Below are 23,926 nucleotides of genomic sequence, written 5' to 3'. Positions count from 1 at the left end.
TTTATCAATGAACCCTGTAGACTATGATGTTACAAGAAGTAACAAAACCAAGGCACCACCTCCTCTATTCTGGATATTAGCCCTGGTGAGATAAGAGGTTTTAAACAAGTAGAGCACATCATTCTCTCTTTTTAGATCACATTTGGAAAAACTCAAGTGCTATAACCCACAAACACAATCGGGCCTTGCAGAAACATATACAGGTTAAAATCAAATGCAAACATTTTATTAATTTAATGGAATAGACATAGGTATTACAATTAAAAGTCAAGCCCATGATCCATTGCTGTATTATATAAAATGTATAGTTATAGCTCATCTATTGTGTGAGCTTTTATCATGTCTGTATTGTTTGTCTACCTTTCCTAGGCACCCCTATCCTCTCATACTGTTTTTCATCATGTCTGCACTTACCAGTTAAACATGATGGGCCTTGTCCCATCATGCCCCTTTTGCCCTAATCTCCCTGGCTGGATCCCACTATCTAATTGCTTGGGGTTCTCTTCAGTAATTCTCAACAGCCAGGGGCGAGGTGGCTCACGCCTGTAATTCTAGCTACTCAGGAGACTGAGATCTGAGGATCAAGGTTCAAAGCCAGCCGAGGCACAAAAAGACCTGCGACTTTTCTCCAGTTCACCTCTAGAAAATGGGAAGTGGGGCTTGGCTCAAGGATAGGGTGGTGGCCTTGACCTGAAGAGCTCAGGGACAGTGCCCAGGCTGAGTTCAAGCCTCATGAGCCACAAAAACAATAATTCTCAATATTACTACATCATTCCTTGCTCATCTCTTGGTACAGAGACATTTTCAGTCCTGTGCCTACTATATACTTTGCTGTACCACCCTGGGCCTATACTCTAAAATTGAGAGTTCAGGTCACAGAGTTCAGCTTTCTAACCTTAAATAGGTCTTTGAAAAGCCTACATTCTTAATCTTTTTAATTCCATTTTCTCCTGGTTCTGTGGCCAGAGGTTGATCCTCCCACACATACTGTATTTGTACAGGTTATCAGATATCATAGTGTATTACCTGGTATCCGCACATATTGTATTTGTATAGGTTATCAGATATTACAGTGTATTACCTGGTGTCGTTTATGTCTATCTTGAAATGTTCTGTGTTGTATCTTTTCAGCTTGCCTTGGATACCAGATTCTGGACATGGATAAACCACTTTGTGATTTGGGGATCTTTAGCCTTTTATGTGTTTTTCTCTTTCTTCTGGGGAGGAATTATTTGGTAAGCAGTTGTGCATGTGTATGTATTATATATGTGTATGCTATATATGTCTGTATATAGCATATAAACACAAACATTCATTATATTTTTAAAGAAGCCAGGGGCCAATGGCTCATGCTTATAATTCTGGCTAAGTGGGCAGACTGAGATGCCAATTATTGAGATTTGAGGACAGTCAAAAAGTTCTACAGAACTTTCTACAGTTCTGTAGTTCTATGGTGGCCTGGGAGTTTGGCCTAGTGGTAGTGTGCTTGCCTAGCATACACGAATATGAGTTCGATTCCTCAGTACCACATACACAGAAAAAGCCAGAAGTGGTGCTGTGGCTCAAGTGGTAGAGTTCTAGGCTTGAGAAAGCCCAAGGACAGTGCTCAGGCCCTGATCCCAAGCCAAGGACTGGCAAAAAAAAGAAAAAAAAAGTTCTGCAGAGTCACAACTAAAGAATTATACTTGAAATGACTATTTTATTCAATTTTAGATGTAAGGAGGTAAATTCCACAGCTAGTTCTTAGGTTCGTTCAGTTCATCTCCATTCAATAGATATGTGCTCAGAGTACATTTTGTTCTTAATACTTCAGGGAAAATAGAATGAATAGACTGTGCCCTGCTTCAAGGAGATTAAAAGTCCAATGAGGGACATATAAACTGTGATTTATTGGTTTTATAAAAGACAAAAATAGGATGAATTTGCAACTACTTTCCTTATTCCCAAAGACCTGTGTTTTGCTTTTAAATGTCAAACTTGTTTCTGTTAATCAACGACTCGAGGCATAGCTAGAGTAAGCCAAATGGGTAAGAGTCCAGAATACATTATTTTTGCTCTTTTGAGCACAATTTTCCATATCACAGAGATGTGATAATTATGTTCATGTTGAGACAATTAAAAGAAAGTTTTATTTGGAAAGCTCTTGCAAAGAAAAGCCTCAAGAAATAAAAATAGGAAAAACCTGAACACTTCAGGTAGTATTGATTCCAAAAACTGTAATTGGAGCATATATTTTGAATTTCTATAAATAATGATTGAGGGCTAACTTGCAAGTCTGTTTTCTTTAGTAATATACAAATGAATCAAAATTTATTAAATGCAATATGCAATTGTATGTTGTAATCCTGTCTGACTTGTGAAATAAATCAAAATTAATGCAAATGTTACACAAGAATAAAATATTTTAGCAACCTAAATGAGTTTCTAACCTTATATGCAGTCTTCTCCTTATTAATTAAAATCAATCATTGAAATTATTTAATTATATATAATTTAGTCATTCATGATACTAAAAATAATACAATAGTCTTCATCTATTCTACTTTTTGTGGTTTCAGTTTTTCTGTCCAAAAATTATAAATGGAGAGCTTCTAGAAAATTCATAATTTTTACATTTCACTCTTCCAAGTAGTGTGATGAAATCATACTATACCCAGCTCTGTTCCTTTAGAGATGGGAATCATTTTTCCATTTACTTCCCCATTATCCACTTAGTAGCTGGCACACTACTGTGCTTACGTTTAAGTAACCCTTATTTTACCTGGTAAAGTCTCCAACTGAAAAATATAATGATGATGACAATTATTACAATATATTGTTATAATTGTTTTTGCTTATTTTATGGAAAATTAAACCTTATCGTAGATATGCATTACACGAAGACATCATAGTAGTGTGTGTGTGTGTGTGTGTGTGTGTGTGTGTGTAGAGAGAGAGAGGAGAGAGAGAGAGAGAGAGAGAGAGAGAGAGAATATGTATGTTATTTTGATACTTTCTTCAGCTTCAGATAGCCAATGAGAACAAATTTATTTTTTATTTTGTTGTCCAAAATGCCATTTCTAAGTAGAGCTGTGCAAATTGCACTACTGCTACATGAATATAAACTTAAAAGCTAACAAGGAAATGTGTCTAGAAACTATGCAGAATTCAGCTGAATGCTAATTGTAGCTAATGTTTCCGACAATGCTTTTTTGAGTTTGAACTGTGAGAAAGTTGATTTTTTGAACTTCAATGCAAGAATATTGTTTCTGTCCTTCGTAACCCAGAGATATTAATCAGAGTATTGTAAGTACAATCAGTGTAAACAAATACCCTGTGTCTATATGTCGCTTTTCTATTGGCTCATTGTTAAGGCTGTATTAACGGACTAAAAATGACTCAAAGTATTTTTCAAAATAAAGTCAGAGTAGAGATCTAGCAAAATCTCTGTATGGTAGGCTTCCTAGAAAGCCTGTTAAGTTCAGGCCTCACCCGTTTCTCTGCTTCCCTGTTGTAGATACTTTTATTCTACAATCTAGTTCTCATATGTAAAAATTGAAGCCACAAGATTGTTACAAAAGAGAATACAAACATCAAATTTTAAATGAGAAGACAGTTTATTTTCATCAAGTGTGATGTATGATCTGTGACTTAATAAATGGGACATATACAATTCTTAACCCTAGGATGGTCTGGTATGCACCGTGACCGTAAGCAGCCACTTCTTTTCAGCTTAGAAAAAAAGTAAAGCAGCATAGTGAGACTCAGTATTACAGCTAAGACAGTGGAAGTGAGATGCTGTGCTTTTCACTGTTTTCTTTCCTCATTGAATATGTTGAATTTAAATCTAAGTTTAGAATGAGGGATCTGGCTAGATTTCTGTCTTCCAAGACTTGATATTCTTTTAGTAAAAATCAATCTACTTGTTACACAACCAATATCAATTTGCAGGTTAAAATGACATATTTCTTTCATTTGTGAAAAGTTATATGTATGTGAATTTTTTTTCCAATCCTGAGGCTTGAACACAGGGCCTTGGCACTGCTCTTGGGCTTTCTCAAGGATAGTGCTGTACCACTTGAGCCACAGCACTACTTCTGGCTTTTTCTCTGTATGTGGTACCAAGGAATCGAACCCAGGGCTTCATGCATTCTAGACAGGCACTCTACCACTAGGTCATGTTCCCAGCCCTATTTATGTGGATTATTTAAAATAGGAAATGCCTTTTGAATTTTTGAAATAGAATATAAATCCATCCTCATAGTAATAAAAGCTGAAGAAATAAAATGCTTATTAGCATGAAAATTAACTGTTTCTCTTGGATATCTTTGAATTGAAGTTCTGTCATTTTTCTAATGCATATAGATAGTCACCATTTGGCAGCTTTATTGTTGATTGCCTGATTCTTTCTTAGTTAAATTTTTTATCATTTTTTCCTTTTAATTATCATTCTTTTTCTTTCCAAACATTTAGTAAATGCCATTTACTACTTATGGGACATTGAAAATTATTTTTATTAATCTATATAAAGAATATTATTTTAAATTCAAAAGAAATTTTAATTAAACTCTACTACTTGATAGGAAATGATTTGATTTTCCTTTATGTACTTTCTTTCCACTCCAGGCCTTTCCTCAAGCAACAGAGAATGTATTTTGTATTTGCTCAAATGCTTTCTTCTGTATCCATATGGTTGGCCATAATTCTTCTAATATTTATCAGCCTTTTCCCAGAGATTCTCCTGATAGTATTGAAGAATGTAAGACGGAAAAATACCAAGGTAAGAACTAACTTTGTATCAGAAATTAAATTTTGGAAGGGGCTTCGGTATGTGCCATGAACTAAAAACCTTATCTAGAGAATTGCATTAGTTAAAGCATGTTAAACCCCTCCTTACAGGTTCATCACTTAATTTCCTCTTCTGCATAAAAAGTATAGTAAAACCTTCGTTATCCAATGCAGGTGGTAAGTAGATTCCTTAATAGTGTTCTGTGTGACCTTTAGCAATCCATATGGAGCATTTCATGTGCTCCATATGGAATTTTAAAAGGAAAAAATGATTTTATTTTGTATTTAGCCCAGAATTTTCACACCAGCTATTTCCACACCAACATTTCAGCATTAACTTTAGTAATTTCCATGTGAGTTGTTTGCAGATTTTTTTTCAGTTGTTAATCTCAATTTGCCTTTTTCAAACGTATCCCCTTCCTTTTATTATAGTGCTGCTTAATCTCTGTGTTGCTTCTAGCCCTGTCTGTCTAGCAGTATAGTTTAATCAAAGAGAATTCCCTGGATGTGTTTTTAACATCCATATTCTTGTGAACACACTTGTAAAAAATCAAGATTGTTTTTATGAGTGTTTTTATTTTTTTATTAAATCCTAAATTTCCTATTGAAATGAGAAGTTCTGTGTGTCAGACTATCTGATATCATGTGGGCATTTCTTTCAAAACCTTTAAAGTAAATGTGATAGATTAGCCTGGAAAATGAAACATCTACTAAATTTTGTCTAGCAAGTTAATTATGTCATATACCTGCCAACATGAGCTCATTTCGCCAAAACAAAGCATAGTTTCTGTGATATTGATACCAACTAGATGATGTAACACTTCTGAAACAGTGTTTTAGGAAATAGTCCTAAGCCATGATTTCTTCCTGTCTTTGATCAAATTTTCTAGCCAGATGAAAACCAAAACTGATATATCATGGGTTTTTGTACATTGCATTGATAGAACCCAGTGCTTAATATGATGTAGACATGAAGATTTAAAGTCATTGTAATACAATAAAAATCTAGGCCCTAGTGGCTCACACATCTAATCCTGGCTTTTCAAGTCAAATCCATCTTGGACAGAAAAGTCAATGAGACTTTTATTTCCACTTAACCAGCAGAAATGCTGGATGTGAAGGAGTAGCTCAAGTGGTAGAGCACCAGCCAGTTTTGAGCAAAAACATAAGCTAAGTAAAAGCATAAGATCCTGAGTTAAATCCCAATATTAAAAAAATCATGTAATTTATAACTAAATATCAGTTTAACAGGACCATACCAAAAGGTTTCTCCAAGAATGGATCAAATGACAGTTCACAGAAAGCCATGTTTTAAAATATTGCAGTAATGGGGCCAGGAGTTTGGCCTCGTGGGTAGAGTGTTTGTCTAGCATGCACAAAGACCTGGGTTCAATTCCTCGGTACAATATACATAGAAAAAAGCCGAAAGTGGTGCTGTGGCTCAAGTGGTAGAGCTCTGACTTTGAGAAAGCCCAAGGACAGTGCTCAGGCCCTGAGTTCAAGGCCCAGGACTGCCGAAAAAATGCTGCAGTAAGAAATGATTTAGTTCCTTTTTATAGTAAAGAATTTGCTGCTGGGCACTGGTGGCTCATGCCTGTAATCCTAGATACTCAGGAGGCAGAGATCTGAGGAACTCGGTTCAAAGCCAGTCTGAACACTAAAGTTTGTGAGACTCTTATCTCCACTTAGCCACCTGAAAACTGGAAGTGGCACTGTGACTCAAGTGGTAGATCACTAGCCCTTAAGACCGCTCCTTAACAGCTGCAGAGTTTTTAGTGATACTTATATTTATTTAATGGATGGACGCTACTCAGCAGTCACAGATGCATAAGCTTAGATATTTTCCGCACAAATGATAGATCCCAACAGTTGAAAGTACACAGTTCGGGGACTGCAGGCCTTTTCACTTAGCAACATAAAATGTTGCCAGTAGTTCAGCAGGAAATTTGTTTGTCATGGGTTCTATCTATGATAGAAGGAATTCTTATGTCTTTATTGTAGCTTGGCATGCTGATGTGCTAGAAACAACTAGGAATTTTTCATAACCATTTTCATTCATTCAGTCATTCATTCATTTGGTCCTACTCTCTCAGAACCAATAAACATTTATTGAACCATCTACTGATGAACATCTCTCTTTTTATCCAATGTCTGAAAAGATGACTGTTTTTTTTCAGACACTGGGATTTTGAGAGCTGCAAGTGAAGGCGAACTAATTGTGAGCTTTCAGCAGCACTGCCTTTTTTGGGTGAGAAAATGCAAGAGCAAAGCAGTATACAAGAATGTATAAAGGCCAGCTAAAATATGGCAGCCACAGCTCTTCCAATAGGTCATATCTTTTTCCATAATGCCATATTTGGCCATATCGAAGAAGCAAAGATAGATTTTTAAGTAAAGGAGAATGAGTATCTTACTTGTTCCATAATAGTCTTAGTGACCCTCAGGCTGACATTCTAACTGATTTGTTACTTTGGTACTCCTTGCTAAGAGGCAAAAGATCCTTTCACCCTTGTCTGCCTCGGAGTTTGACAGCCTCTATAATGTGTAAAATGTGTGTGTAAAGTATAAGATTTATGTCCCTACTTGAGCCAGAAAGTATCCTGTACACAGTATACACTTGGCCAGATGCCCTAGGACAGGAAGGAGGGTAGACAGTGATAACCTCATGTGGGTCTTGGCAGCAACTTTGGAAACAGGCATGGCAGTGAGTAGTGAAATATCTTTGGATTTTGAGGGAAAAAAACTAAGCTATTTATATTTAATAATTCTATGAACAGCTTTATGGTGCATCCTATTTGGTTTGACATTTATTGACTAAGGGTCCTCTGTGAGTTGACTATTGCAGTAGGTGCTGGGAATTTAAAGATGAATTAAATATGGCGCAGCTCACAGGAAATCTTTCTCTAGTTAAATAATAAAGGGAATTCACATGGAAACCTTCTATAAGCAGGTGTAAAGCAGAATATTAGAATCAATTATAAAGTATGTTTTACAACACAACTGGGCTTTATCGTAAGGTCCGAGTCATCACTTCCTGAGGCCTTCAGTAGAAATGTTAATACAGAAACTTCAAGTAAGTACACACAGATCTACTTTCAAAAATGGGTCCTCACAGTCATTTAATTCAAAACTATAGTTCAGCCATATATATAGCCTTCAACCAAATTTTCAGTCAGAAACAACTTTTTGTTTTAAACCCTCATGTTTGAGAACCTTAGAGCTTTATAAAGTGGCAGACTTAATAGCTGTACTGCTGACAGTGTGTGATGGAACTACCATTGAGCACTAACTAGTGAAACAGCAAGATGATAATTTAAAGAAAGAGTTTGAACTTTAGAATTTTGGTACTTCAAAAAGCTGTGTCTCCTTTGTGCACCATCATTGCTTGCCTGTAAACCACCAGAGTATACCTGGACCTTCTAGCCAATGGTAAATACCTCTTCATATTCCCAGTAGGGGGATTTTCCATTTTTCCTCATGTACTTTTTTCTCCTAAACCACAACAATCAAAAGAGATTGGACTGCCTGCTAGACATCTGAAGAATAATCTACAAAGAAATACTCCATTGCACAGGGAAATCTAAGGATCAAAGACAAGTTGGGCGTCCATGGCTCTTGCCTGTAATCCTAGGAGGCTATTATCTGAGGATTATGGTTCAAAACCATCCTGGACAAAAAAGCTGTGTTACTCATATTTCCAATTATATATTCCAAAAAGCCAGAAGTGGAGATGTTGCTGAAGAGTTAGTGCTAGCCTTGAGCAAAGACACTTGGGGACAGTTCCATGCCCTGAGTTCAAGCCTCAGGTCCATAACAAAAAGAAAAATGAATTGATGGCAGGGGAGAAAAAAATTTCAGTGGAGTAAAATTCCCAGAGAAAGTACTAAAGAAATTTTGAAAAGAACAATTTATCATTTTAATAGCAATTATGATTATGATGACTGTTATTACAATACTTACAGTGTCATTTGCAACCTTAGATTAAGAGAATAATAGCCTGTAAACTTGATTAGATCCAAATAGTTAGATAGATTCCCATGATTGTGGCAATTGAAATGGGACTTTATACACTGGCCTCTTTAACAAACTGCTTATTGAGCTGGTGTCAGAGTTCTCTAGATGACTGCCAAGGAATGTAGAAATTTCATACTGTTTTATCTCATTATCGTCTGTCCTGCTCAAACCCCACTGCCTATTCCCAGCTGTTTTTTATTGCTTTAGATTTTCTTTTTTTGCTTTTATTACTTTCTGTACTTTCATATTTCTTTTATAAAGTAGCTCTAACACCTAAGCTATTAACTCTTAAAATTTCTCCTTCATAGAATAATTGTGTCTCTGATGGTGGGTATCAATTTTTCAGCACACAAATTTGCTTGCCTACTACACTCTTAGATAGGAGCTTCTACATTATACATCTACATTAGTCATGGGCTAAGGGATGTTGTATCATGTTAATTTTGTAGGATTTTTGCTCACAAAATAGAAGAAAAAAGCAATTAAAAATATTTCCTTTAAGTCAGGCAACAGTGGCCCAGGTCTATAAATGTAGCTACACAGGAGGCTGAGATTTGAGGATTATTGGTCAAAGCAAGCCCAGGCAGCTAAGCCCAGGAGACTCTTATCTCCAATGAACTACCAATAAAGCCAGAATTGGAACTGTGGCTTAAATGTAGAGTGCCAGCCTTAAGGAAAGGACAGTGCTTAGTCACAAAATATACTGACATGCAAAAAAAATGTGTGTTTTTTTTTGGTCAATTGGTCATTTTCATGCTACCTACATGTGACCAATGTTACTTAAAATGTGAAGAAGGAAAATATGTAGTTACATTAAAACCTAACATGTTTTAAAATTTTATGGATACATACATTATTGGATCTATTTTATTTTCCTAACCCTAATTTCCTTAGTTGCTAAAAAAAATAGTATGGGTAATTTTGATTAGTAAAGTTGATTAGATTAGCAAACCTATTTTCTCTGGGAAACGACAAATCCAAGCTTGTAAATGATCTTGTAATTTCAGGCACAGAATAAGAAGGGGAAAGCCTTTTATGTTTTCTCAGTAAAGTTTATCAGTTTTGGATTTTTTTCCTTTAAAAAATTGATACCGTATCTTTGAAAATTTGAGCCTGATTTTCTAAAGTGATCTGTGTAGAAAAAATGGTGAAACTAATCAAACTACATTATAACAGGAAGTTTAAACATCAGTTAAGAAACAAATGGAATTGTGGCATCACCAGAAGTTTTGCCATTAGGTCAATAGTGACTAAATTTTTTTTTAAATTTATTTTTACTTTTGGAATATTTTAATTTCTAAATTTTTTTTGCCAGTCCTGGGCTTGGGCTCAGGGCCTGAGCACTGTCCTTAGACTTTTCTCAAGGCTAGCACTCTACCACTTGAGCCTCAGCACCACTTCTGGCTTTTTGCTATGTATATGGTACCGTGGAATCGAACCCAGGTCTTCATGCATGCTAGGCAAGCACTCTACCACTAGGCCAAACTCCCGGCCCTGACTAAATTTTTAATGTGAAGTTTTCACACAGTTCCATCATTTTGTCTTTACAATTGGATAATGGAGACAGTTTCTTCAGGATAGATTGGTGACTGTTGATAGATTGCCCTTGGACAATGAATTTTGGACAGATACAAAGTAGTAAATTTAATGATTAGAAATGAACATTACCTTAGTAAGAATTATATATTAGAATTATTTTATTTATAAAGTAATTTATGTAAGTTTATATAGTTAATATTTCCACAACATTTCCATTAACAAAAGAATTTTAAGTGGCTATACATAGAAATAACAGCTGGCACATATAATAGACTGTTCCTAACTCTATTTTTAATTCAACAAGTAACTTACGTCTTCAGAACTAACATGTCATATCGCCTTCCAATTCTCAAGGTTTCTTTAAGTGTCCTACATCTAAGAGAATATTTACTTTTTCTTTTCTTTTCTTTTTCTTTTTTTTTTTGGTTTCTGCATTTCTCTTTTCTACTGCAATTTCCCACCTTTTGTGCACTTGTGAACAAGGTAACGAAACGCCTCCCTTCCTCAGGAACATCTACTATCTTCATGCTTTCTCAAACTTCCAGCAATCACAGTTTCTCTTGGAGTGAATAAGGTGATTTCCTTTCTTAATGTACTGACTTGCTTGCATTCTCATTGCCTGACACCATTTTCTGATTCTTTATGGAAAAATTACTTCTCATGACTCATTTTTATATTTTCTATTGATATTTGTCATTTTCTTTTATTCATTTGTTCACCTTCCAAATTGTCACATAGAAGAGGAAATAATCTTAAAAAGTTTGGGATACACACACACACACACACACACACACACACACACACACACATATTCTTATTGATCCAGGTTATGCCTTAGTAGCCATGGTGTACTAGAGGTAGTCTGTTCACCAGGATAAGAATATTTCATACAGAATTCTATTTGGCATGCTCATGGTACCAGCAAAACTGTTAGAGGTGTTCACCAAAAGGATGGTAGGGCTTATTAATCAAACCATATTGACTCATCTTACCATATAACCTACCAGTGCCATTTCAAACAATCCAACTTTGCCACATACCACTAATGTCTATTTACTTCTACTACAAAAACAATTGAGTTGGAGACTGTCTTAGGTCTTTAAATGTATTCATTTGAATGTTAATGCATTTACTCTATAGTATAATCACTTGCACTTTTGGCCAAAGGAGTAGCCTTTAGGAAATGAGTTTTGCTTCTACATTTTTATCATCAGGTAGGTAAAAATCTTCCAATGCTTTAAGTATCTTTGCCTCACTGTTACAGAAAAATCTGAACTGTAGAAAGGCATCTGACACATTATCCACCAGACCTTCAGTCAGACCTCTTCTTTTACGAACATTCTCAGATGAATCTAATATATTGTAACAGGTACCTAGTGTTAAACAAGTGGGCTGGCTTTAAAGAAACAGATTAACAGCATTATAAAGAAAAAATGAAAATATTACTCTAAATTTTCTCTGCTGTTGGTGTGGTGAACTTTAACTATTCTTTGTAAAAAATATAAAGATGCATTACTTGGAATATAGGGAAATACATATTTTCAATTTGCTGAACCCCCTAACAAAATTTTTGATATTCGTCAATGAATGTTAGTGCTATACATATTTAATTTGTAAGAGAAAGTTGTCATGGTGGTGCTACCATGTGAAAATACTTGATACTGATCAGGCATACAGTTTTTCCAAAAGATCATTTGGGAAGTTGAAATGAATATTCCAAAATTGCATCTATATAATATCAAATCAGTGTAGCATTGCATGTCTTTTTGGGAACTATGTGAAAATAATCAAATGTGTTTGTACCTTCTTGTGCCATGTCTGTGTGTTTGCAGGTATACTAGTGTCCATGTAAATGTCTGATTCTCAAATATGTGTTAATGAACCATGCTACTCTAATCATAACCTTTTAATGTCAAGTTTTATTCAAGCTAAATGTTTCAACTTTCACAGGTAATCTCTTTCCTAGCAATTCAGGGGGATGCATGACTTATATAATGTATCATAATACATGTTTCCAAAAATGACTAAATTTATAATTTTTATTTCATGTACTGCAAAAAATCCTGAGGAGGACCTCTTAAACTTTCAGTGGCTCCTTTAATGTACGCTCTATATATTCCACTGCAGGGTTCTCTGGCATCCGAGATCATTACAGGTCTTTTATCCATCCATGTAAATTGAAAGTAATAATTCTGCACAGCTTACGGCACAGCCTCTTTCACACTAACATAAAATTAATGATCATTATGAGTAAAGTTATGGGTCAGCTCACTTTGAAGCTAACAACTGTAAGTTCACCTTACATCCAGTTTTTCATCAACTATCAATTCCTGCTCCATCTACAAAGAATAAAAATTAAACTAATGGACTGAAATTATTATTGCTCTCTTCTTTACTTCACCACAATCTGTATTTATAGGATCATTTTAAAAAGCAGGGTCTTTTTGCTACAATCCACATCTTTTTACACATTTTTTTCAATGGTTCCCCTGCATGTATTCCTATCAGTAATGACATCTGCTTCAGAAGTTGCCTTCAAAGTCTTTGACCCTTTTTTTCCCCAGATTGCTTTGTCCTAAGCTGTCAAGATACATTTTAGCTTTATCATTTGCAATTAATGTTGTATCCCCCTGGATTGCTTTTTTTTAGCTTGGTCGGTGGTTGGGGGGCTATGCTGGGTAGCAGATGCTGCTGCTGCTTTTGGCCTCTCCAGGGCCTTAACTTTAGAACTGAATATTTTTAAATATGTATTTTTTAATTAAGATTTGATTTTCAAGAGATAATTTCTCTTTGAAGGAAAATATTTGGCATATTAAGTCCATTGAGCTTCCTCCTTGGTTGATAAGGGACATACCTAAGGGCATGACCCTGGTGAGATACTTAAGACCTTATTAGTAGATTTCAGAGAATGTATAAGTTCAGTAGATAAAAGTTCCAGAATGGGAAGATAACAGCCTTCTACTAAGGCCTTTCACTATTCCCATTCAAAATGCTTAAGTTAGAATGGACAATGTTAGGCTCCCTCCCATATCATATCACTCCTGCTTCTCAGCCTACATGAATTATACTGAGGACAAAGAAGAATCTATAGGCTCATTAAGTTATTGTGGTTCCTACTCTATAGTTGATGAATAAGAAGAGCCAGTTAACTTATAGTACATGCACTGACGAGCAATAGTAACTTCAGAATTTAGATATCCTTCTTACAGTAAAGAAAGGATATTTTCATAGAAATCTTCCACAACCGAATAAATACGTTCAGATTTCTATCAAAAGGCATAGATAGATATCAGCCTGGCATTAGAAGTTCATACCTGTAATCCTAGCTACTCAATAGACTGAGATCTGAAGATCGAGGTTCAAAGCCAGCACAGGCAGAAAGTGAGATTCATCTCCATTTAGTCACAGAAAAGGCTGGAAGTGGTGCTGTGGTTCAAGTGGTAGAGTGCTAGCCTTAAGCAAAAAAGAACTTAAGGACAGCACCCAGGCCCAGAGTTCAAGGACCAGGACTAACCCCCTCAAAAAAAGCCCTGCATGAATTATGAATTCATTTGGCATTTCCTCAACATCTGTTACATTCAGGAATTATATTAGTTGACTATACTAGGTGTGAGAGAAAAGAAAAAGACAAAACATCCCTGTTTCAAACAACTTCTCATCTATAGGAAGGAATTGTATGGAACCCAACTTCTGCTGTGGTAGGTAATCCCAGTGGTTTGTTAAAATAGTGTTAAGGGAACCCTGGAGCAATCCAAAAGCAAAGAGCAAACCTGAACTTCAGCTGACAAATGAACAAAAGATTACAATCTGGTTATTGTGTCCCCTCCCCTGCTCCCTGCATGTGAATAAAACTTGGCGCTTTAAGACAGTTGCTTTACTCTTATAACTAAATTTACCTCTTGGTTTATTTTTATGTTAGATGGTTTATATTATTTTTAAATAATCCTTTTAATTCTCTATATTTTAAATTTTTCAGAATCCGAATGTTGAACTGCCTATGTTATTGTCCTACAAGCCTATTGACAGTGGTTTCAGCTAAGAAAGAAAGCATGAAGAAACAACTACAAAAAGTTATCATCTCAGGATACTTGATATGCAACTAAACTAGACCACTCTCATAAGTCTAGGGTTAAAAATAAATGCTCATTACAATGCCAAATGACTCTTCTAAGCATTTACAGTTATCCATCCATGGCCAAAGTTCTAGTTCAAAGTTATATGAAAGTTGAAAGCAAGAATACTTAGAATTCTGGATTTAGATTAAAAAATTGTAATAACCAAATGGGTGTCTTTTTAACTTGTTGATATTGTGAATGGATTTAAATACAGAGTGTATAGTAGAACTCATGTAATTGGAATATGATTTTGCTAATACATTGTAACATCTTTGCCTGGCAGAAGACATAGACTATTTGGATCACATTTCTTGTTTCTATTTAATGATTTCCTTATTTTGTTTCAAACACACAAAAGAAATACTTGAAAAATACAAAAGGAATAAATGGTTTAACAGCGCATAAGACAAATAGTTCCTAATTTCTTACATAAAAACTAATTGTTTTAGTAGAATATCCTTGCCAAAAAATATCTTGAATAATTGTGTAGCAAGTTTTAACTGAGTATTAAGTAGAAATGGGTTAAAAACTTTATTTTCTTCTGAATTAAACACTTTATGGTTAGGTAGATGTATGGTTACTAGGCTTGAAATTAAAACAAAATATTTCAGTCATTTTGTAACCCCTGAACACAGGAAATAAATGGATTTTTACTAGAATCTGAAATAAATTAACTGAGATTTTCACAAAAGTGAAGACAATTCTGAACATCTTCAGACTTTTATAATTTTACATGTATAGGAGGAAGAAATTTGTTTATTTTGAACTATTAACGGTTTTTTCATTTGTAAGAGGTTTTATTTGTGCATATATGCAGCACTTTTGTTTTTAACTGGCCAGTTTGGGAAGGGAGAAATCAATCCTAAGGTGGTTCAGCCTGGAGAGCCATGACTGCCAAAGTGAGTGTTGTCTCTTGTAGCTAACGTGGCTAAAGCAATTGACTAATTCAAAACCATGAGATTGACCTTGGTAGAGAACAGCTTGGCTAGTCTAGAATGAGGCCTTAAAGCTGTATTTATTAAAAATAAATGTGAAATGTCATCATTAATGTTGAAAGTGAGCAGGTTTGAGGATGTAAATGAGCATATTTGACTACTATATTGGAATGGTCTTTAAATATATTTTTGTGTAAGTTTCCATTTTTTTCTTTCTAGTATGACTGTACTATTAATGTTGATTTTGTGTGTGTGTGCATATGTGAGTGTGTGTGTGTGCGTGCATGCGTGTGTGCGTGCACTGGGGCTCTGTCATTTGAGCTAAATCTCCACTTCCAGCTTTTTGGAGGTTAATTGGAGAGAAAAGTCTCATGGACTTTCCTGCCCAGGCACCATGATCCTCAGATCTCAACCTCCTGAGTGGCTAGAATTACAGGTGGGGTTTCCACACCTGGTTTATGTTGTCTCTTGATTTGGGAAAGGATTGAATTTGATCTGTCCCAATATATTTATGTAGTCCATATGGCACATTTCCTTTTTTGATTTTATATATATAAATATAGATTTATATTTATATATATTTATATATAATATAGTATGTGTGTGAAGAGATAATTTTTCTTGGATTCTGGAAAAGATATAATATCAGTTATCAGAAATCATTAATTACATCATTATCGATCACTTTTTCATTATTTAATTTGTTCTCATATATCAGTATTATTTCTTAGTGTTTGGTTAGAGGTCATTTACAATTTACCTAACTATGCTGTTTTCTGATAGCTTGCCTTTGAGGGGATCTACTTCAGGCAAAGTCTTTAATTCTTTGCTTACCCAAAGAGCTAAAAAGACCAACCCAGGAAAGCTTTTGATGTTTTGTTGTCATTCTTGTGTTTTAATAGTTGTTTTGTTATTACTGATGTTTTACATAAGAACTATAAGGACTGTGAATAAAAATTGAGAGCCAAGATAGAGATGTTTATTTAATGCAGAACCATTTAAAAGTTGACTGTGGGTATCCAGAATAGTAGAAATAAAATAGATAGTATGTAAACGTGTCAGGAAGAATGTTACATGAGGTGGAAGAAAATTTTAGATATATCACAGCTAAACACTACACTCTGTGTTACAGGTCAAATTCAGAATGGCAGCGATGTACCACATCACACTCTAGATAGTTGAGAGGAATCTGGATTTTCTTTTTGAAAGATATTTTTGTTCATGATCTAGCAAGTGACTAGTGTGGAGCAAATAAATTGAACTTGAATCATCCAATATTGTTTGTACCACAATCTAACCACCTTTCTGACTTGAGAAGAGGATAAAATATACTAATAGGACCATATTCCTATAATTTGAACATTTCTGAGCTATTAAAATGTCTGTGTGGTCTTCACAACTATTGTCTATTGTTTGAGGATGTTACCTGTTAAGCTAAAAATATTCATTCCGTACCTACTGCATATACACCAGCAATGGTATAAATATAAGCCTAAATTTGCAAACTTCATACTTTATTGATGGGATTTTTAAAATAACATGCAGTATATAAATGTGCAGAATTTATGCAAATGACAGAATCATTTTTCAGCTTGCAAAATGGAACTGCAATATTATACTTTTCACTTAAATAATTTTTTACATCTATGTTGTTGCTTTCTAAATGAATGTGAATGCCATCTTTTATGAATGCAACTTGCCTTTTTCATTACAGAAATTTTTGTTTGATGTAACCAATAAACTTTGGTATGATATGATGGATATTTTAGCCTCTTTTTTGGAAGATCTCAAATTGACATCAAAATGATATGGAAGCAGTTTGGGGATAGGACATAAGAGTCTAATTTCCTGTTTGCCTATAAAAATCACAAAGGGTGGATTTTCTTCCTTTCTTTTTTTCTTTTTGGTTGGTCATGGGCCTTGAACTCTGGGCCTAGGTGCTGTTCATGAGCTCTTCAGCTCAAGGCTACCACCCTACCCCTTGAGCCACAGCACCACTTCCAGTTCTTCAATGGTTCATTGGAGATTGGAGTTTCACAGTCTTTAGTGCCCAGACTGGCTTTGAGCTGCAATCCTCGGATCTTAGCCCGCAGAGTAGCTAGGATTTCAGGTGTGAGCCACTGCACACAGTTTAAAGGGTAGACTTTCTATGTGAGTTCAACTCGTACATTAGGGCAGTGCCTGATTTGTAGAGGTTAAGATGTCTGTGAGAGGTTTTTGTTCATTTGTTCATATGTGTGTACGGGTATGTGTGTACATGCATATGTGTATGTGCACATATCAGTAGGTCTTGAACTCAGGGCCTCGTGTTCTCCTTCAGCTTTTATATAGCACAAGCTCTAACACTTGAGCAACATTTTGCTAGTTAATTGGTGTCTCATAGACTTTTCTGCCTAGACTGGCTTTGAACCATAATCCTTCAGATAACAACGTCCTGAGCATCTTGGATTACAAGTATGAGCCACCAGTACCTAATGTCTGGGATAATTTTTAATAAGGCCATGTGCTGTTATTTTTTTAAAATCCAGACAGGGACTTTGTGCTTAGTGGTAGAGCACATGCTAGCGAGGTCCTAAGTTGAATCCCTGGCACTTAAAAAAACAAAGATCCACAAATGCTAAGGTGTGCTTGTCCACGCACTTACTCCTGTCCACACACTGTAAGGACTTTGATGTGTGTATGTCATTAAGAATCTTCAATTCAGCTGGGCACAGGGTTAAAAGATTATTTTTCCATCAAAAATTGTTTTTCACTTCCGGGCAAGGTGGTTTACACCTGTAATCCTAGCTACTCAGGAGGCTGAGATCTGAGGATCAAGGTTCAAAGCCAGCCGGGCACAAAAGAACCTGAGACTGTGAAACTCTTATCTCCAATTAACCTCTAGAAAACAGGAATTGGGCTTGGCTCAAGGGTAGGGTAGTAACCTTGAGCTGAAGAGCCCAGGTACAGCACCCAGGCTATTCAAGCCCAATGGCCCACAAAAAAGAATATTTTTTAGGTATATTACATACTCTGAACTTTGCAGTAACATCATCAAGATGTTGTTGCTCAGGAACAGTGCCAGGCACCAGTGACCCTCCTGTCATCCTAACTACTCAAGAGGCTTATCTCATGTCACTGTATCTGACTTTGGTACCTGGTATATTGTACATGCTTATTTGTTTATTTGAAATAGGGAAGAGAAGGGGGGAACAAGATGATTGCAGAGGGTGGGGGTAAGGGGAGGGAAATAGGAACCAAAACATGAGGTACCCACTACCTGACGAATGTAAGTGTAACCCCTCTATACATTACCCCGACAATAAAATACAATTGAATAAAAAATTGGCTAAGATCTGAGGATGGAGGTTTAAAGCCAGACTTGAAAGAAAGCCTCTGAGCCTCTTTATCCTAACCATATACACAAAAAAGCCAGAAGTGTACCTGTGGTTCAAGTGGTAAGAACACTTATCTGAGAGAAAAAAAAAGATCAGAGACAAAAAAATGAGGTTATATAAACAGACTAGTAGAGCCACCAAGTTGCAGGATATTCTGTACAGTAATTTGTAATTGTCAAAATGATCGAGACCATGAAAGACCAAGACTAGTGAACTATTCCAGGACATGACAACTGTGCAACATGGAATCTTCAGTGAACCCTAGACTAGAGATTGATCATTAATGGGATATTTAGCAAGTTTGATTATAATGTATGGATTGAAGTTACACTAGTTACATATACTGGTATATTTGGGAGAAGTTGAGTGAATATTAATGAGTTTTCTGTTCTTTTTTATTTTCTTTTTTGGCCAGTCCTGGGGCTTGAACTCAGAGCCTGGGCACTGTCCTGGGAGACTTTTTGCTCAAGGCTGCCGCCCTGCCACTTAAGCCATAGCACCACTTTTGTTTTGTTTTGTTTTTCTGAGTATGTGGTACAAATCAAACCCAGGGCTTTGTGCATTCTTGGCTAGCACTCTACCACTAGGCTACGTTCCTGGCTCTGTTCTAGTTTTGTTTTGTTTTTGCCAGTCCTGGGCTTGAACTCAGGGCCTGGGCACTGTGCTCTGGCTTTCTCAAGGCTAGAGCTCTATCACTTGAGCCACAGTATCACTTCTGGCTTTTTCTGTGCATGTAGTACTGAGGAATAGGATGCGGGGTTTCCTGCAGGCAAGACAATCACTCTGCCACTAGGCCATGCTTCCATCCCTTTCTGTTCTATTTTTATATTAAGTCTGAAAATTTCACAATTGTAAATATGAAAATTAAAGTTAAACTAAGGAAGCATAGAATATTAATATTTAATATACATATTAAAGGGAAAATATTACCCTAAATGAAGAACTAAATTATAGGTAGGACACTAGTGACTTGTGCCTATAAGCCTACTTAGGAAACTTAGATCTAAAGATTGCGGTTTGAAGCCAGCTTGGGCAGGAAAGAGTGTAAGACTCATCTTTCATTAACCACCAGAGAGCCAGAAGTAGAGCTATGGCTCTAGTGGTAGAGCACTATAGTGAGAAAGCTCAGGGAACAATACCTAGACCTTGAGTTCAAGCCTACGTGTTAGCAAATATGCACAGGCAAAAGATAGAAGTATCAGAGTTAAATATGCATTTAGAATACATATTTGGGGAAAAGCTCCACTTTTCCAATAATTAAACTCGTGAGCCATCAGAGGACAGATGGCTATGCTATTTTAAACATTATAACCTTTAAAGATGAACATGTACTACTGAAAACTAAATTAAATTTACTTTTCATTTTAATTGAATAGTAATATCATTTAATAGGTAGAGCTAATGTAATGGAGTCAGTTTTTTTTTTAACTAAAGTGAGAATACAACTTAAATGACTATTAGTCATGCAAAAGTTATACAATTTGTCAATATTTCTTGAAGCTCTTGAAAAGTCTTTTCATGACATTTAAATTATCTCCTTGGAACTAAAATGAGATGACAGATTTTTATTTTGTCATCTTTCCATATTTTAAAGTTGGTCTTTATAAAATTTGGATAGTTCTTTTTACTTTTTCAATCACTAATGTGCTATCACATATGATCCTGTTGTTTGCAACAAATTTAGTATTGCTTCTCTAATATCCTACTTTGGATTATAAAAAAAATCTTTTGAACATTTGACTGAATCACTGTCCAGTCCAATGTTTATATGTCAGGGTTTTGCTTATTTTAAACATTGACTCCCCTATGACATTGAAATGCAGTTTTATCTAGTGTGTTTGTGTGTGTGTGTGTGTGTGTGTGTGTGTGTGTGTACACATTAGCCACAGGAGTCTTAAACTCATGGCCTCATATTCTCAATTGGCTTTTTCACTCACGGCTGATGTTGTATACATGGCAATACATACACTTTCAGCTTTTTTGCTGGTTAATTGGAGATAAGAGGAGTTAGTCACTAACTCCTTACTATTTGGGATTTTTAATGCTGGAGGTATGGAAGAACGAATTCTGGGAATGTAATCTGTTAACCTTATTTCAACACTAGTTTTATGCTTAAATAAAACACAGACATGTTTTGCTTCACATTTACTAAAAAGCTGTTTGGTGGGTAATATGTAAGTTTTAACATTTACTAAAAATATTCAAGACTATAAACAGTCTAATTTCAAAATTGCTGAGAAAAATGACCTGCTGCTGAGTGTGTCTGCCACTGGGTAATGTGATGTAAGGCTCAATTTTGCTTTTCTTTTCTTTTTCTACTTTCCCATAGTTTGTACATTTTTCAGAATGAGTTTGCGTGGATCCTATATTAAGAAAAAATAAGAACTATGTAACTCAGTTATGAATTTATAAACAGCTGAATTTTCCCCAACATCTAAGACATCTTTAATCTGCAGTTCGTTTTGTTTTTGGTCAGTGATGGGGCTTGACCGCTAGGTCTGGCTACTGTCCCTGAGCTCTTCAGCTCAAGGCTACTGCTATATCCCTGGACCTGGGCATTGTCCCTGAGCTCTCAGCTAAAGGTTAGCGCCCTACCGCTTGAGCCCCAGTGCCACTTCTGGTTTTCTGGTGTTTAATTTGAGATAGGAGCCTCACGGAACTTTAGGGCCTGGGCTGGCTTTGAACCAGGATCCTCAGATATCAGCCTCCTGTGTAGCTAAGATTACAAGCATGAGCTACCATGCCCAGCTTTTTAATTTGAAGTTTTATTGTGTCAGTGTACTATTTCTAGCTGAATATTGAATATATGTTGTTGCTATTCAAAATTACTCTGTTGCACAAAACATGGCACAAGTGAAATAATATGAGAACACAGGGGTTGTCACCCTTGTGTTCTTTTAAAATTGCATTTTCAAATACAGTGAGCTTATATAATGGAGTAACTAGACTGCCTGCATATGCACTGAGGATAGTGTCTTATTCACTATCTTTACTATGTTTAGCAATATATATGTGTGTATGAGTAAATTACTCTTTGATACTGGTCTCTGAAGAATATTTTGGATCAGACTCTCTAAAGCACAGACAACAAAAGGGAATATAAATGGGATTCACAGAAACTTCATGGCAAAGAAAACAAGAATGAAGAGAAAACCTGTGGAAAGACAGAAAATATCTACAACTCATGTTAATACACCAAATATATAAGGAATTCAATAGATGAATACTGATCTCCTCAAAATAGTTAAAGAACATGAACAGACATTTCTTTAAAGAAATAATATAAATTCCTAGAATCTATATGAAAAAACAAAAAAGCCCAACATCACTAACCACCAGGGAAATGCAAAGCAAAACCATAATGAGATGTCACTTAAAGATCAGAACAGCTATTGAAAATACAAAACTAATTGTTGCTCAGGCTCTGGAAAAGAGCAAAACTTTGCACACTGTTAGTGGTAATGGGAATTAGAACAGCCATTATAGGACTTAATATAAATGTTCCTCAAAAAGTAAAAATAGAGCTGCTATATAATCATTGAATCAACTTTCTGGCTATCTATGCAAAGGAAGTCAAGTGAGTATGTTGAAGTTGGTGTGTATTGCAGTACTGCTGATGATATCCCAGAATTACAAACAACAAATAGCCACCAACTGATGAGGGGATAAAGAAATTGTGCATAATTGAGTAGACTTTAGCCATGTAAAAGAACAAAAACCTGTCATTTTGGAATAATATGGATGAACCTGGAACACATGCTAAGTGAAATAATTCAGGCCCAAAAAGATAAATACTTCACGATCCCATTTATAAATGGAAATCTTAACAAAATTTGAATTTTTATATATAAAAAAAGAATAGGCTGGTTTCTGTGATGGTTACTTTGAGTTCGTGCTACTGAGCAGGCTGAGGCAGAAGGATGGTTTGAGTCTAAATGTTCAAGGCTAGCCTGGATGACATAGTTGTTCTCTGTGTCAGAAAGGAGGAGGAGAAGGAGGTGAAGGTGATTACAGAATGGGGGAGATGGGAAATCTTGGCCCCCACCTATCTCAGACCTGAAAAGTATGTTTAAGAAATTGATTCTAAAGTTCTGACATTTAGAGATTAAATAGTGTTAAGTGCCTTACATGAGGACAAAAGCTTGCAAATTAATTAGTACAATGACTGTATTTTCTATATTTGGACAATCATTCATTGAGAAAACTCATTTGTAATACAGAAAATATTTTCTTTCATTTGTTAAGACATTTAAATTATAATTATAGATCAAATGAAATTGAACCATATTTTGCTAGAAACTTGATGGAATTTTATAGGTAATATCACAGGCAAAAATTATTTCTTAGAACATGTATATTCACTACAATAAAGAAATGTTTTTTTAACAAAAGAAATTGATTCTAGAATGCTGCCGGCTCACGCCTGTAATCTTAGTTACTTAGGAGGTTCAGATCTGAGGATTGAGGTTCAAAGCCTGCCCAGGCAAGAAAGTTCGTGAGACTCATCTCCAATTAGCTACCAGAAAAGCATAAGTGATGCTGTCAGAGACAGCACCCAGGCCCTGAGTTCAAACCCTACAACTGACCAAAAATCTTATTCTACATCATGAATAAAGACTGTAGTTAATAACTCTATATTATATAGGTGACATTCTTGAGACTACATTTCATGTTCCAATCATACTAAAATAATATGAAAAAGGATATAAGAATTAACTTGAGTTTAGCTTTTATTTAAAAATTTTATTGCAGAGCCAGGAGTTTGGCCTAGTGGTAGAATGCTTGCCTAGTATGCACAAAGACTTGGGTTCGATTCCTCGGTACCACATACATAGAAAAAGGCTGGAAGTGGTGCTGAGGCTCAAGTGGTAGAGCTCTAGCCTTGAGAAAGTTCAAGGACAGTGCTCAGGCCCTGAGCTCAAACCCAGGACTGGCAAAAAAATATTGTAATGGTGATGTACGCAAGTAAGGTAATGAGTACATTTCTTTTTGAACAGCGACACCTCTCCCGCATTTTCTCCCAGTTTGTCCCTCCTGACTCCACTCCATCCAAGTTGTATAGTTCATTTCCAATATAGTGTCTAATGAGTATCAGTGCTGAATTGATTCACCCTTTGTCCCACTCTTCTATGCTTCTTCTTCCCCCTCCCCAAATCATGGTTTTGCTGGTGGCTTTAAT

General features: G+C 35.7%; 1 protein-coding gene across 4 annotated transcripts in view; it reads left to right on the top strand.

Moving 5' to 3' along the window:
- Positions 1–15,639, top strand: part of Atp11c (ATPase phospholipid transporting 11C (ATP11C blood group)) — a 167,040-nt gene extending 151,401 nt beyond the window's left edge. For 2 of the 4 annotated variants that reach the window (XM_090326604.1, XM_090326603.1), the window contains 4 exons: positions 1,132–1,235; positions 4,606–4,759; positions 11,585–11,689; positions 14,297–15,639. In XM_090326604.1, coding sequence (XP_090182730.1) covers positions 1,132–1,235; positions 4,606–4,759; positions 11,585–11,686 — 360 coding nt within the window. In that variant the 3' untranslated portion in view covers positions 11,687–11,689; positions 14,297–15,639. Of the gene's footprint in view, positions 1–1,131; positions 1,236–4,605; positions 4,760–4,878; positions 4,945–11,584; positions 11,690–14,296 lie in introns of those variants that run through there. The other 2 variants (XM_090326606.1, XM_090326605.1) reach the window with 2 other exon arrangements.
- The last annotated feature ends 8,287 nt before the right edge of the window (positions 15,640–23,926 follow it).

This window comes from Megascapheus bottae, chromosome X (genome assembly GCF_031878675.1).
Source record: "Megascapheus bottae isolate mThoBot1 chromosome X, mThoBot2.hap1, whole genome shotgun sequence".
Lineage (NCBI taxonomy): Eukaryota > Metazoa > Chordata > Mammalia > Rodentia > Geomyidae > Megascapheus > Megascapheus bottae.
The sequence above is the reverse complement of the archived record's forward strand: the minus strand, read 5'-3'. Positions and strand labels throughout refer to the sequence as shown.